This window comes from Hyaena hyaena, unplaced genomic scaffold (assembly GCF_003009895.1).
Source record: "Hyaena hyaena isolate Hyena2069 unplaced genomic scaffold, ASM300989v1 scaffold_187, whole genome shotgun sequence".
Taxonomy (NCBI): Eukaryota; Metazoa; Chordata; class Mammalia; order Carnivora; family Hyaenidae; genus Hyaena; species Hyaena hyaena.
This window is the reverse complement of record NW_024080820.1, coordinates 1,228,188-1,243,172: the sequence shown is the minus strand read 5'-3', so window position 1 is coordinate 1,243,172 and position 14,985 is coordinate 1,228,188. Positions and strand designations below refer to the sequence as shown.

General features: G+C 41.3%; 1 protein-coding gene across 3 annotated transcripts in view; it reads left to right on the top strand.

The window, feature by feature from the left end:
- The window catches only part of FRYL (FRY like transcription coactivator), a 262,440-nt gene that overhangs the window by 231,395 nt on the left and 16,060 nt on the right, over window positions 1-14,985 (top strand). For all 3 annotated transcript variants that reach the window (XM_039241070.1, XM_039241072.1, XM_039241069.1), the window contains exons 54-56: window positions 3,587-3,790; window positions 6,914-7,081; window positions 13,351-13,598. In XM_039241070.1, coding sequence (XP_039097001.1) covers window positions 3,587-3,790; window positions 6,914-7,081; window positions 13,351-13,598 — 620 coding nt within the window. The remainder of the gene's footprint in view (window positions 1-3,586; window positions 3,791-6,913; window positions 7,082-13,350; window positions 13,599-14,985) is intronic.

The following is a 14,985-nucleotide window of genomic DNA, read 5'->3' as shown; positions in this document are numbered from 1 at the left end:
TTTTTTTAAAGGTAAAAATCTAAATTGGGAAGTACACGTGACTAGTACAGTTGGTCAGTAGGAGAAGTAGTCTGAAACAAAAGAGGAACATCTAATTTTTACTTTTTGCCCCCAAATATAAAAAATGAAAAATGGGTTTCTTCCAAAGCTATGTCTTTAGAGTATGCTTATGTTTCGAATGAAACTAATATGCAGCAAAATGGTAAAAAGTTATATTAAAATTTATCAAACGCTATTTTAAAGTATAAGTACAAACACTTAACACTAAATTAAGTTAAATAGATGAACTCATATGATTACGAAGGCCTTGGCTCTCTAGAACTCTCTCCTGTGGCAACTGACTGAGATGCTACCTGCGACATCGTCACTGTTTTCTTCTTTGTGATGTAGCCAGCCCCCTCACATGACTCATCTCACTCAGCACCAAGGGGCTCTCTCCTCTAAACTGATTCAATCTAGATGAAATTGATAGGTATGGGTCAGTTTAGATGATTTCGAAATGAAAAATCGAACTCAGAAGGCGGATTTACGAGCTTACAAAACTGCGGTAGTCCCGAGTGTTAGAGCTCAGGGAGGTCTCTGATCATTTCTCTGTCGTTGGCTAGGCTCCGCCCTTCTCCGCGAGTCTCTGTCACGTGGTTAGGTCCACACGCATCAGTGTTCAAAGCAAGTGAGGGCCACTTCAGAAATGCTCTTGTAACGGTGAAAAGTTGCTATCCTAAACGCCTTTAGCACATGTCTGTCATATTACCAGGTCAAACTGGGACATTTGCCAATTTCGGAAAAGTCATTGTGGCAAAGAGAACAGGGTTGCCCTGAGTGTGTTGGGCTCGTTAGGACCTAGTCCTGTAGCTCAGCCCCTGAAACTTGCAACTCCTAAATCTAAAACATTTGTCACAAAGGTTTCAAAAGCGTTCGTTCTACAAATGTTTACAAAGACCTATATTTGAGAAGGCCAGAATGCCTTGTCATCTGGTATTCATCCATCCCATGCCACCGACAAATCTTTCTCCAAAGAATTTAAAGTCACTCATAGAACTCCTATGCATTGATTAACCCTCTTGAAGGGATGTTTGCTTGGGCCCTGATAGGCGAGGGGGGTGGAATGTAACGGCCTGCGCCGTGTCACACTGCTCGCCATGGGTAGGAGGCCAGTTTAAGGAGGTCCCCTACGTGCTTCATCCTCCCTGCATACAGGAGGGTATGGCCACGGCGGCTCGGGCAAACCAAATGTCTCTGTACTCAGCATGTATGTGTCCCCAAAAGACACATGTACAGGTTCACAGGAGCCCCCAAGCAAGCATTATTCAGCCTCACAGGGCAGTGGCTTTTAACCTCTTTTTTTTTTTTTTTTTTTTTAACCGTGATCCCTAGCTAAGACATTTTCCATCACATCCAAGTAGATACACACACCTTTAAAATTAAACTTCCAAGAAGATGCAGCTGTGTGGTACCTCACTGGCTCAGTCAGTGCAGCATGCGACTCATGGTCTTAGTTGTGAGTTCAGGCCCTGCTCTGGGTGTAGAGATTACTTAAAAAAAAAATGAAAAGAATCTGCAGCCTCAGCCTATAGTGTCATGTGCACCAATATTTCCTATTCTTTCATTTTTTCCCCCAACATGGCAGATCACTGCCCTCTCAAATTGATTTCACATCCCCGATTTCAAAAATGTGTTGTAAGAAGTAGGATTGGCTTAAATAATCAGTGTGATAGCTTGGAGAGGCATGCTGCTCAACCTCAAGGGCGGGAGCTGCTCCTAAACGCTCCTGCAGTTATTTGCTTTTTTCAGTTGAGAGTTTAAAGCTTCTAAAGGCAGGCAGGCTCTTGACATGTTTGTAATGGGAAGGTGATGTGTTGTTTACTTTTTTTTGTCTTTTTTTTTTTTAAGACCTCTGTAAATGGGTTCCGAGTTTATCCCGTAGCCTAATACATCAGTACTAAGAAAGATGGCTTTTGAACAGAACCTTAGTCAAATTGAATCAAAGACACTTAATGTAGCTTTGTCTTCAAGTCACAGTGATTTGGGTGGTGGGCGGTGTTCGTTTATGCCTCATAATTAGGCAAATCACATAGTAGAGATTTTTTTTTTAAACCCAAATATAGCCTCGCTTAAAATGTGGCAATAGGAAACACTTTGCTACAAAACAAATGGAACTGTTAATTAAACTTCTAAAACACCCCCCCGAATACCCGCCCACCTTGAAGCCTCCCTGAGTGTAGTCATTCATTCACCAAATAAATATTGAGGGCTGCTACATAATAATATTTGAAATATCTGGTAGGAAGATGACTTTTCAAACTCTGACCTGCAGGGCGTCTAAGACTTCTGGGATGTACCCTGAGTAACAGGCTAAGATCCAAGAACTCCTTATTACCTTTTTCATCCAGAGCAGGTTGGGTTTAGTTCATCAGCTTTGCATGGCTGACTTCCATTTTAAATTTCATTTGAAATAAGTATTCCTTTGCTTTATTTAAAAAAACAAACAAAAAAAAGGATTTGAAAACCTCTGTCCTAGAATAAAGGACATGCCTCTTGAATAAAGGAACACAAATAAATCCTATGTTACTAGCCAACTAACTCATTGTAATTTGTCATATCAGGGCTTAAGAGAGTGTATGAGAATTATACACTTCTTGCAAAAGGAGGATCAGCTTAGAATAACAGAAACATAGCTTCTATAAATCCGTAAGTGGAGTGAAATTGAAATCTGCCCTGTTTCCTCTTGACTTTTGGAACTTGCCAAAAGTTAAGTTTTGATAACATTGATCTTGATTTTAGACTATTTTACAGTAAAAAAAAGGCCCCTGGGTTTAGTCAGAACCATCCTCCAGACTGAAGTTATTGTGACCTTCTATGTTGTCAACTGAATGTGGGTATTTTAAGTCAGTTTTGCATCATATCAAGTATTAAATCTATGTAAATCTTGAAGATTTTCTTAAAGTTTGTGTTGCCACAGAAATGTTGTTTTAAGTGTCTGTCTCTGACTCCTCCATAATATATTTTGCATAAGAAAGTAATTTGAATCACATGTTGGCTTTCTACTCAGAGCTTAATCCAGAGCTTGAATCAGTCTTTGGGTTTGAGAAATCACAAAGCGTTTTCCCCCCAAAAGTGTAGCATATATTTAAATGTGTGTCTTCGTTCTTTCTAATTCTGTGTGTTTTCCTTTTTGCTAACCAGGAAATGCAGGTAAGTTGCAGCCTGGTGGTGTGGATTGTTCACGTATTGTCGTCTGTGATGTATTTGTCGTCTGCGTGGTCTCATTTGTGTTGGGGCGTTAGATTAGAAACGGCCTAGACGGTAGGTTTAGTTGGTCCCCAGTCACACAATATAGAAAGTCAAGAAAATTATTTAGTTAAAACAGGCTCAACCAAATATTGTGATCTCTTTTAAATATTGAATATGGTGAATATTGAAAATATTGAATGATGTTTTAAAAGTTTCGAGAAATTGAAGGGCTGATTGAAACTCTGCTTACGATGACGCATTATTTTTCATCTCAGTACATGTTTTCCTGGTGTCGTGTTTACTGTATTTATACACATGTGTCTGAGGTTTGAGAGATCTTGTCTTTCTTTTCCAGGGCGAAAGTATGGACAATTTCAACTGGGGAGTCCGCAGGCGCTCACTGGACAGTATTGACAAAGGGGACACCCCCTCCCTCCAGGAGTACCAGTGCTCCAGCAGCACCCCCAGCCTGAACCTGACCAACCAGGAAGATACAGACGAGTCCTCGGAAGAAGAGGCGGCGCTCACAGCCAGCCAGATACTGTCACGCACGCAGATGGTATAGCTACCTTCTTATACAGCGACAGTTGGTCTCGCCTTCCTCTTAACTTCCAGTTTAGTAATTACTCTCTCTTGATTTTCCGATTTTCATTTCCCTTTGGGTAAAATGCACACCCTGAAATGAAAATACAAAATTACATTGCTGATGGAGTGTGCTGTTCATGACCGAACTAGACATTTACATTACTTTGATGCCACACACCCCTTAGCAGCTAAGATGAGGTTACCTTCTCTCCTAGTGACAGTGAGTCATTCTGGACACTTCCAGAGGTCCTCATCTTGAATGACCCATATTTTTGGTATCCGTATGGACACCAACACTGCTTTATTTGTCACCCGCTTTTCTTTCCTAGTTGGTGTGGAAAGATAGAGCACAGCTTTGGTCTCTTTCAAGATCAAGTCGGTTATATGTGGGGGTTCCCACTTGGTGGCCCAGAGGCTAGATGGCGGAGACTGAAGAGTGAGTGAAACATGAGAAAAGGAAGGCCGCAAGACTAGTCTGTGTGCTCAGCAATGTGGGGGTGGAAGGGGCTGCTGGAAGGCGCGAGGAAAGGAGGTGTGTGGAAGGGCCCCCATGGGGCATGTAAATAGAAATCATGGTGCCAACAGGCTGCATTTACACAGCTCTCAAGGGATGCCCTTTTCAGACAGAGCCCAGCTATGCCCCAACTATGCTGTCTCTTTTGCCCATGTTCGGTCGGCTGGTAAAGTGCTGGCAGCAGTGTTGAATGGCAGAGGCTGCTCCGGCTGTAAACAAAATGGGAAGGTGCCACTTTGCGCAAGGCTTTTTGTCGCCTCTCCTGTTTTGGCATCTCGTTGTCCCACTGTGTCTTTCAACTAACCCCCCACTGAAGTGTTAGATGATAAGCAGTTGCTGATAATAACAGCAGCAGTTACTCACTGGACGTTTGTCACGCACCAGCCTCTGTGAAGGGTGTTTCGCATCTATGAGTCTGTAGAACGCCTGCGCCGCCAGCCACACGAGGTGTCGTTATTGCAAGACGAGTGACTTGTCCCGGACACGTAGCTAGAAGGTAGGCTTGAACCAAGCAGTCTGCCTCCAGATCCGTGCCACCTAACGCTTCGTCCCTCTTGGGGCTGTTTTCATTTAAAGGAATGATCGAGTTCCTGGCAACAATGGCTGGAGGAGGCACTGGCCCGCCGTGGAGCCAGGCCGTGGCATTGTGCCACCAACCTTCTGTGTAACTGTGGTCAACCTACCTAACTTCCCCTTTAAAATCAGGACTCTGGATAGTATCTGCCTCATGGGAATTTCATGAGGAGGAAAGCCACCCGACCTATATTAAATGCTTAATAAAGGTTTGCTCCTGTGAGAGCCATGGGACAGAACCACCTGTCTCCTCAGAATCCTAGAGGAGAGCGCAGGCAGCAACACCTGACCTCGGCTGGAGCAACGTCTTACCAGACACGTCTCCAGAGGCAAGGGAAGCAGAAGCAAAAATGAACTACTGGGACCTCATCAAAATGAAGTTTCTTCACAGTGAAGGAAACAATCAACAAAACTAAAAGGCAACCTATGGAATGGGAGAAGATATTTGCAAAGGACATAGCTGATAAAGGATTAGTAGCCAAAATCTATAAAGAGCTTATCAAACTCCACACCCGAAAAATAAGTAATCCAATTAAGAAATGGGCAGACACTTTTCCAAAGAAGACACCCAGATGGCCAACAGATACATGAAAAGATGCTCAACATCACTCATCATCAGAGAACTACAAATGGAAACCACGATGAGATACCCCCTCACACTAGTCAGAATGGCTAAAATTAACAATTCTGGCAACAACAGATATTGGTGAAGATGCGGGGAGAGGGGAACCCTCTTACACTGCTGGTGGGAATGCAAACTGTGTAGCCACTCTGGAGAACAGTGTGGAGGTTCCTCAAAATTTAAAAATAGAACTACTCTCTGACCCAGCAATTTCACTACTAGGTATTTATCCAAGGGATACAAAAATACTGATTCAAAAGAGTACATGCACCCTGATGTTTATAGCAGCACTGTCTACAATAGCCAAACTAGGGAAAGAGACCAGATGTCCATCAACTGATGAATGGATAAAGAAGATGTGTACACACACGCACGCACGCACACACAATGGAATATTGCTCAGCCATTAAAAAAAATTAAAAACAAAACAGATGAACATAGAGGAAGGGGAGGAAAGAGAAGAGAGGGAAACAAGTCACAGGAAGCCCTTAAGGACAGCAAACAAACTGAGGGTTGATGGCGGGGAGATGGGTGGGGGATGGGCATTAAGGAGGACCCTTGTTAGGATGAACACTGGGTGTTATATGTAAGTGATGAATCACTAAATTCTACTCCTGAGACCAATATTGCACTATATCTGTTAACTAAATAGAATTTAAATAAAAACTGAAAACAAAATTTAAAAAAAAAAGGAAAAAAAGAAACTATCTCCTTATAAGGCCAACCCTAGTCATAGTGATAATAAAATAAAAAAAAAGAATTCAAAGTTGTTTCCTCTTCTTGGGGGAATAACGGCTTTTGCCTTTACCTGGTCTGAATCAGAAACTTGATTTTATATCACACGCTGACTGTGAAGATTACAAACCCACTAGTGATAGAGTGCCGTACAGCAACTTGATTGTCCTAATTCTTTTTGTCTGACTGAAGTTTTATCGTATTTTGGCTTAGAAAAGTGAACAGTCTATTCAGATGTACGCACCTGCCCCCCAGTTAACACTGTGTTTTATGAAAGCACTGCTCGCTGGGCCTTAGAGCCACAGGGAGGGAGAGAGCCCCGTCCTCACAAATGCTCCCGCCAGCTGACAACACAAAGTGTTACCAGAAAAAGTGAATTTCGGTTCATGATAAGTGTAGTTATGTGGAGCGCTTCCACTTTGGTAGTTTTCGTTGAGTAAAACTTACCTGCACGGAAGGGTGTGTGGTCACGTGGCCGGGTTGGCTGCTCGAATCAGCAGCCCCGGTCCTGTCCTAAGATCGGGGGAAAGGTAATTGTAGGAGGTCAAGAGGCTCTTTCGAACTAGGCCACCAAACTATGCTGTAGAGGCCATTTCTTGTGGCTTCTCTGACCGTCACTGACTCATGAATGAATTCCTTCTTTCTCCTTGTAGTTAAACAATGATTCTGTTGTCGACGAAACACTACCAGACCATCCCGATCTCCTTCTTCAGTCTCAAGATTCCACTGGCAGCGTCTCGACGGAAGAAGTGCTTCAAATCAGAGATGAGACCCCAAGTTTGGAGGCTTCTCTAGATAATGCTAACAGCCAGCTGCCTGAGGTGGGGAGAAATGGGGGCTGGTACATGGCCAATCGGGGCTCCTTTTAGCACTCTGTTACATGCCTTGCTTTTCTTTCAAAACCGTTTTCATCTGACACACTAATTATTTGATTTGTTTCCAGTATTTCTAATCTGTTGGGTTGTTTTCAATGAAATAGTCAAATCTGATGATACAAAAAAAAAATGTTGATGGAGTAAGGAAATGACCCACAGGTTATAAATAATCTCGAGTGTTTTTAATGAGCATTTTGCGTTGCAGAGTGTGATTGAGGTCAATGTACAGATGCTTCTCTGGGGATGGTGAGCATCTTCTTTGGCTCTGTATCTCCTTGGAAGGACGGCTTTCATTTTTTCTTCTCTTTTTGCTTTGTCTTGGGGTTTATGTGATTGGTGCTGTGATTGGGATTAAAACCTCAGGCCAGCTGTGTTAGCAGTTGGTTAAATGAAACCTTTTAAAAAAGATGTTGGAACCACTAGTATTAAGATTTTTGGAAAGGCCTGTGAGAAGTAAGCCCGATCCCAAGCTAATGACTGACCAAAAATAAGTAAGTATTAGTTTTCTTAGTGGTTGTTTTTCCTTAAGATTATTATAGTAGATATTCTTTTTTTTTTTTTTTTTTTTTTAACTATAGTTAATTGCTATAGTTCTGTCATATGTGCTTTTATGCTTTGGTAAGTATTTGGGAAACACTACATTTTTTTCAATGTTAACCAAATTAATGTAGTTACTAGATCTCATTATCTTGGTTGAATTCCCATGTTCTTATTAAGCTGACAGTGTATTTTACATTTTTAACAGTAAGCATAGTTTGAAATGAAGGCTTTTGGCATTTAAAAATTTTTTTCAAATGTTTAAGAGAGAGACAGAGTGTGAGTGGGGGAGGGACAGAGAGAGAGAGGGAAACATAGAATCTGAAGCAGGCTCCAAGCTCTGAGCCATTAGCATAGACCCTGAAACAGCTCAGACCCACAAACCGTGAGATCATGACCTGAGCCAAAGTCAGATGCTTAACCAACTGGGCCACGCAGGCACCCTTTCTTTTTGGCATTTTTTAAATGTATGCTTAGTATAACTTAAGTTTCGATAATTCAGCAAATAGTGAGATCCTTTTAGATGCTACCTTTGAGTTAGGTGTTAGAAAAATGAAAAAGGCATGGTGACCCCCCCACTCTCAGAGAGTGCATTGTCTATTAAGGGAGACAGAGAAGGTTTAAAAAAAAAGTATGAGAAATGTAATAACAGCCATGTTTGGGGCTTTGTGAAAACTTAGGGAAGACTGATCAGCTGTACACCAGGGAGATGGTGGTAAAGGGCAGGCTTCTTGGCAATGGGGACATTGTGGCAGAAGGACACCATGTGGAAAGACAGGGCAACATGAAGTAACATGGTACGTTCAGGTAACCGCAGGACATTGAGTACTTCTGGAGAATAAAATGGGAAGAGGAAGAGAGATGGGTAGGGTCTAAGATGAGAAGGGTCCTAGGTGCCTTACGGAAGACGTAGACTTTATCTCGGGATGATCACAAGTCATGAATTGTCACTGTCAAAGAGATACCTGTTATGTGACAGGCACTGAACGAGAGGCCTAGATGAGAATACAGGTCATGCAAGCATTCGGTGACTTCACCAATACACGTGGAGCCCCGACTGCATGCCGGTCACTATTCTAGGCACTGGGCATATGGCACTATGTGGAAAAGCCTCCTGGCTTTATGGAGCTTAATTCTAGTAAAAGTATGATAAGCAGGTAAGACAAAATAAACACATCAGAAACAGATCAGCCTATTAGTCACAGTAAGAAAAATCTAACAGAAGTGTGGAGTTGGTGAGGAAGAAAGAGTGTCATTTGAGGTGAAGCCTCAGTGACAAGGAACTATGCCAGGCTGAGGAAGCAGCAGGTGAAAAGGCCATGGTGTGTGTGAAGAGCCAGCTGGCCAGTCAGCAGCTGAAGAGACATGATCTGACTGAGTTTGTGTGGGTTTTTTTTTTAATATTTTTTTAATGTTTTATTTATTTCTAAGAGAGAAAGGGAGACACAGAATCCGAAACAGGCTCTAGGCTCTGAGCTGGCCGTCAGCACAGAGCCCGACATGGGGCTCAAACCCACAAACTGCGAAATCATGACCTGAGCTGATGTCGGACGCTTAACCGACTGAGCCACCCAGGCACCCCTGAGTTTGTTTTTTAAAATTACTTTCATGTGTGAGTGTGGAAAAAGCACAGTAGCTTCTGGTACCTGCCATGACGCCTGCAGTCTAGGCAAGCCTGTCATGAGGAGAGAGTACAGTCTGGTTTGGGTTCTAGTGAGGTCTCTGTGACAGAGGTGTGGAAGGTGGGTGGGAGGAAGCTGAGGGGAGATAAACCAGAAGAATCTTCGCTAAGATGAGAGGGTCTGAAGGAAGAGTTCATGAACTGATGAATGTTTCCAGGAGAGATTAGGTCGATGTAGAGGTGTGCCTTAAGTAGCCTATATTCCTTTCAGTTGCTGGCAGGCTTGTTAAGTGAGCCTTAATTCCTAGTTAATAACCTATCGACCGTGTCTGGTTTCGATCATAGCATGTGAAAAGGTCTCATTAGAAACCATGGAAAACGGCCAATACTAGAAATACTTTCTTAACAAAAGCAGTGAGGTTAATGGTTGTTGTGCTGTAATTCTGTTTACTTGACAAATGGGAAGCCTTTTATTTTTGGTTATTAAAATAGCTATAATCTTAGTCAACTGCTGATAGAAATCATTCATATTTACTGGAGATAAATTGGAAATTCACATATTTCCATATATATTGGAAACTCTGCTATTTCAGATGGGACAGTCATTCATGCAACAGGACTGTATTTGATGGCTTGTTTCCAAGACCCTGTAAAGTTCCTAATGGTAATTTTTTTTTCCTGTAAAGTTCCTAATGGTAATTTTTTTTTCCTAAAGGAAAAACACTTCACTTTACTAGGTTTATTTCCTTTTCCAGTCATGGGTTTCATTTTCTCTGTAAGCCTTGACATAAGTGAATGAGAATGAAGGAGATAGTCATAAACCATAGGATTGCGTTCGAAAACGGTTCCGTTGACTAAAATGATCACCAAAAGAATGGCTGTCCAGGGAGAACAGTACGAGTCTGTTTCTGTGAGGTGTGTGAGCCTAACCTCTTTTTCCCTGGCATGCCAGCTAGTGTCAAATGACCTCAAATTGCCCTTTTTAAAACATGAAAAAACACCAAGGTAATGAAATAAAACCATAATTCTGTTTTTTTCAAGCAACTTCTTTTTTTTTTTTNAGAAAGAGAGAGAGTGTGAGCAGGGGAGGGTCAGAGAGAGAGGGAGATACACAGAGAGAGAGGGAGATACAGACTCTGACATAGGCTCCAGGCTCTGGGCGGGCAGTCAGCACAGAGCCCGACGCGGGGCTCGAACCCACGAACCGCGAGATCATGACCTAAGCGAAAGTCGGACGCTTAACCAACTAAGCCACCCAGGCGCCCCTCAAGCAACTTCTTAAGATGAAAAATTAATTTCAATGGTGAAATACTTTCTGAATTAAAAGGAGAATCCATTCCTAGAGTTGTTTGAGGGTTTTTTCCCTTTCAATGATGTTGACATCCGGAAGATAAAACAGAGCAGGCTGATGGGTTTCATGTCATGACAGAAACTTCCAGAGCTCAGTTTGCTCCTTTCTTCTCTGTAATGTGTACAGATTACACTCTGAGCTGTTAAGGGATTATGTTCTTCACTTGTATGTATTAGAGAAATCTTCACAGAGGAGTTTCTTCTAGTATTTATGATAGTTTAGGTATCAGTTCATGGACGACAGAAATTATTCCTTGTAGGAAATGAATCTTTGAATGTAATTGTGTGTGTGTGTGTGTTACGTGCGCACACACACATCCCTGTGTAATAAGATAAAGCTCAAGAAAATTTGATTCTTATAATGTACACTTAACAGTGGAATCCATTTCATTAGCCCAAAAGCATTCTCTTCGTGAAATATAGGTGCTATTAGAAAATGTCAACGTGTAGTATATGTTAATAATTACAGGTAAAGCATCTATTTTACAATAATTATTCAGTAACATGACAGCCAAATACAGGTATAAACTAATGAGAAGCGAGGGCATTAAACTAAGAAGTGTGGTTGGTTATTTCGACACGGTATATTCAAATTGATATAGAAGGAAAAGTAACTGCTAATAAAATTCTAGGTATAGAAATGTCTCTAACACTATCACATAAACTACCATTCCAAAGATAGTTTACCATTTTAATGCCCAATTCTTTTTTAAAACCTTCAGATGCAAACATCTGTATTGAGTATAAGCTTTTGGAATGATTAAGGAAGGACTGTACTGTATTATTTAAAAAGTGCTCTTCTGAGCAGACTCAGAGTTTGCTGCCTTCTCTGCTTGACTAACTCCAGGCCAGTTTTCTCTTTGATACATTTTGTGTTTTCCTGCCACATTTCTCTGTCTTTCCTGTCTTCTAAGTCCTTTTCCCTGAAATGTCATCTTGGTCAGCTTGGGCTGCTATAACAAAACACCAGAAGCTGGGAGGCTTCGCGACAATCGAAATCCGCTTCTCATTTCCAGAGGCGAGGGAGTCCCAGATCAGGGTGCCAGCTGATTTGTCGTGTGGTGAGGCCTCTCCTCCTGCCGTCTCTCTTGTAAAGGCACTCATCCCATGCATGAGGCCCCTCTGTGACCTAATCACTGCCCAAAGGCCCCATCTCCTGACACCGCCACACTGGGGGTTGGGGTTTCAATGTATGAATTTTGAAGGGATAAAAACATTCAGTCTGTGACACCATCGCTGACCCGTCTTTGTCAAAGCCCACCATATGGAGACTGGGCTCCATTACCTCAAGCAGATATGACCTTTCCCTCCTTTGAGGAACAGCAGTCCTTTGTATAGTGCACATAACATTTACCTTACACTTAATAGACTCTATATTACCGTTATTCACATCTTAGCCTAACCCCATTATGAGATTGTAAATTAACTGTAGTAGGTAGCTACTAATTTATCCCAGAGCACCCAGCCCAGAATCTGGTCAAAATTCTTCATTTGTTCTATGTTACAGATGAATTTTACAGGTGTATAGACTAAGGCCCAAACGAATCTAAGATCAGGTGCTCTTTTGCTTACTTTTTGTAGTTTGGAAGAAAAATTCTACTTTGACCTATGAAGAAAAGAAACTCTACCACACAACTAAATAGTAACTTAGGACCTTGCACAGGAAGGAGCTGACCTTTATTCCTACGAAATGATGATCGAAGACCATCAGTGCTTATTTCCAAACTGATTAAACTAATATCCATGCACCTTAAAATTAGTGGCAGTCCACCATCATGGTATACACCTTAGAAGTGTTTTTCTTTTTCAGAAGTGATAGTTCATTTATTTAGCCAGTGTCTGTTGGGCCTCTGTTCCATGCAGGGCATACAGCAACATTGTTTCAGTAATGTTCGCATCAGTAGGAAGGGAAAAACCACTGGTGTCCAACATACAAGTGTATTGTCATTTGCCTAGCGTGAGGCGAGTGCTCTCCTTCTTTATGATGAATGAGCATGTAATTCATTTAATTTTCAAAGTACAGCAGTCTAAAATTTTCTGGTGTTTTCTGAAATCTAACTCTGTGATGAAGCATTGTTGGGACTCGACCCGGAAGTAAGGTACTGTGGTCCTATTACTGGAAAACAACTCTCCCATCACAAAAATTCAGCTGATTTAGAAACCAGTAAAGTTGCTCTCGTTTCGGTTTAGCATCCTCCTGACTGATCAGCACCTGTTCCTAATTCATGGACAGCCCCACAGGACTAGGGGGTATAAACCATTCTGAATTACCTCCCTGCTCCCCGCACCGTCTGTCCAGAGTTCACTCAATGAAAGAAATTACATTTCAAATAAGAGAGAATTTATATTAACCATATAAAGTTCTATTTACATAGAATGAGAATGTGTATGAGAAGACATTTTACCAAAGAATATATTTCTAAGTAAACACCTAAATCCTGTTAAGAGAAAAGTGATCTCCTTGATGTTTCTGTGTGGCAACAGGTGATATTTAATTTCAATTTTTTTTTTTGAAGCTGAGACTATTTTTTAAAACTGTTTTATATAATCTGAGTCCAAAAACTCCAAAAAATTAACCTGTGTAAATGAATACTATGTAATACAAAGAAGTGTATATTGATGGCAATAGTCACTTATTCTGTGTCGATAAAAATTCTTTTTTCAAAAATGTTTTTAAACTTGATTTGAAAATGTGATTGTTTTACAGGATACAGGTCCAGTATTAAAGGAGGAGCAGGTTATGACGTTTGAAGATGAAGGGTCCTATATAATTCAAGAACAGCAGGATTCTCTTGTGTGTCAAGGGATTCTTGACTTGGAAGACACCTACATGCCAGAGCCCCTGGCCCCTGAAAGCTATCCTGAGTCCATCTGCGAAGATGATGTCACCTTAGCTCTGAAAGAACTCGACGAAAGATGCGAAGAAGAAGAGGCCGATTTCTCTGGACTGTCTAGGTGAGAAGATGGTAACACAAGCACGAGAATGATGTGGTGTTTGCTCTCTCAGCCCCTCCCAAATGCTTACTTCCATTTCTGGGTCTTAGCCAATAATCCTGGTGCCTTCATTTTAAAAGATGAAGTGACGGTGACAGGTTTATTTTTTGTTATTGACCTTCAGTTCACTTAAAGAAAAACAAGTGGATAATTCTTAGAGCACAGGGAACAAGCAACATGGTGCATTTAGGTGCGGACCCAATACCTATTGTGGCAAAATGCCAGCTGGCCAGTTGTTAAGTTAATATTGGGGCCATGGCCAGAGCCAAGTATCAGTACCATAGGACGACTTCTGTAATGCTATACTAAATCGGAAATATATGCAAAACATTATTTTACATTTTCCTTATCAGCTGTCAGACTTGTAAAGCTGGATTTACATAATGGGCAGAAGTGACAGCTTCTTAGTGCCTTCAGATGTTAGATTGCTCCTTTTAAATGTTCGTGTTCCGTGTATTTGAAATGTATCATCACACAGTCTCAAGAATTCCCAAAGGGGGTTTTCTTCACTCATGGGCTCACAAAATGAAATCATCAATTATTCCAGATGGTTCTTAAAAGAAATCTTGGTGGCTATTACGGAACGTGTAAACCAAATAGTTCTATAATGATTAGAATTATGATATAAATCTGTTTTTCTTCTATATTTAAATGTTAAAATACATGTTGCTCAAAATATTGTTCTTTATAAAGGTACCTAGTTTAATGCACTCTCTATCAGTGCATCTAACTTCCCATTCAATTCTTTCAGGCTCTTTGATAATTATTTTTATATAGAAATTAATATTTAGTAATCATCAAATATTTCAGAGTTTTACTCTTGCAATAAAAGCATTCATTTGTAGTTCAAGTGATAAGAGAGGTTTTGTTTTTTTCTTAAGGAGGCTCTCCATCCAGTGTGGGGCTTGAACTCCTCACCCCGGGGTCAAGAGTTGTGTGCTCCCCTGACTGAGCCAGTCAGGCACCCCCTCAAGTGATAATGTAGTTGTAACATCTACAACAGAGAAGGAGATTTTCACTCTCAGTATATCTAGAATATTTCCCCGTATTTGAAAGTGTACATTCAGATGTTAACAGTGTTGGTGACACACCTCATTCATCTTACCGATTTGGATGGCTGTACAATCACTCATTCGTCCATCACGTACAAGCCCAGTGGTGCCAGAAATGACGTGGAGGCAGATACACAACTATTGGGCTTTCTAAAAGGCTGAAGCCAAGTAACTGACCTTGGCCACGTACTGAAGCTGAAACAGAGTAGTGCTTCCCGACTCGATATCGAGGGATGACTGCCTCAGCTTGCAAGACACATTTTGTTAAAGTCAGTCACCACGGTGACATTGCAAAA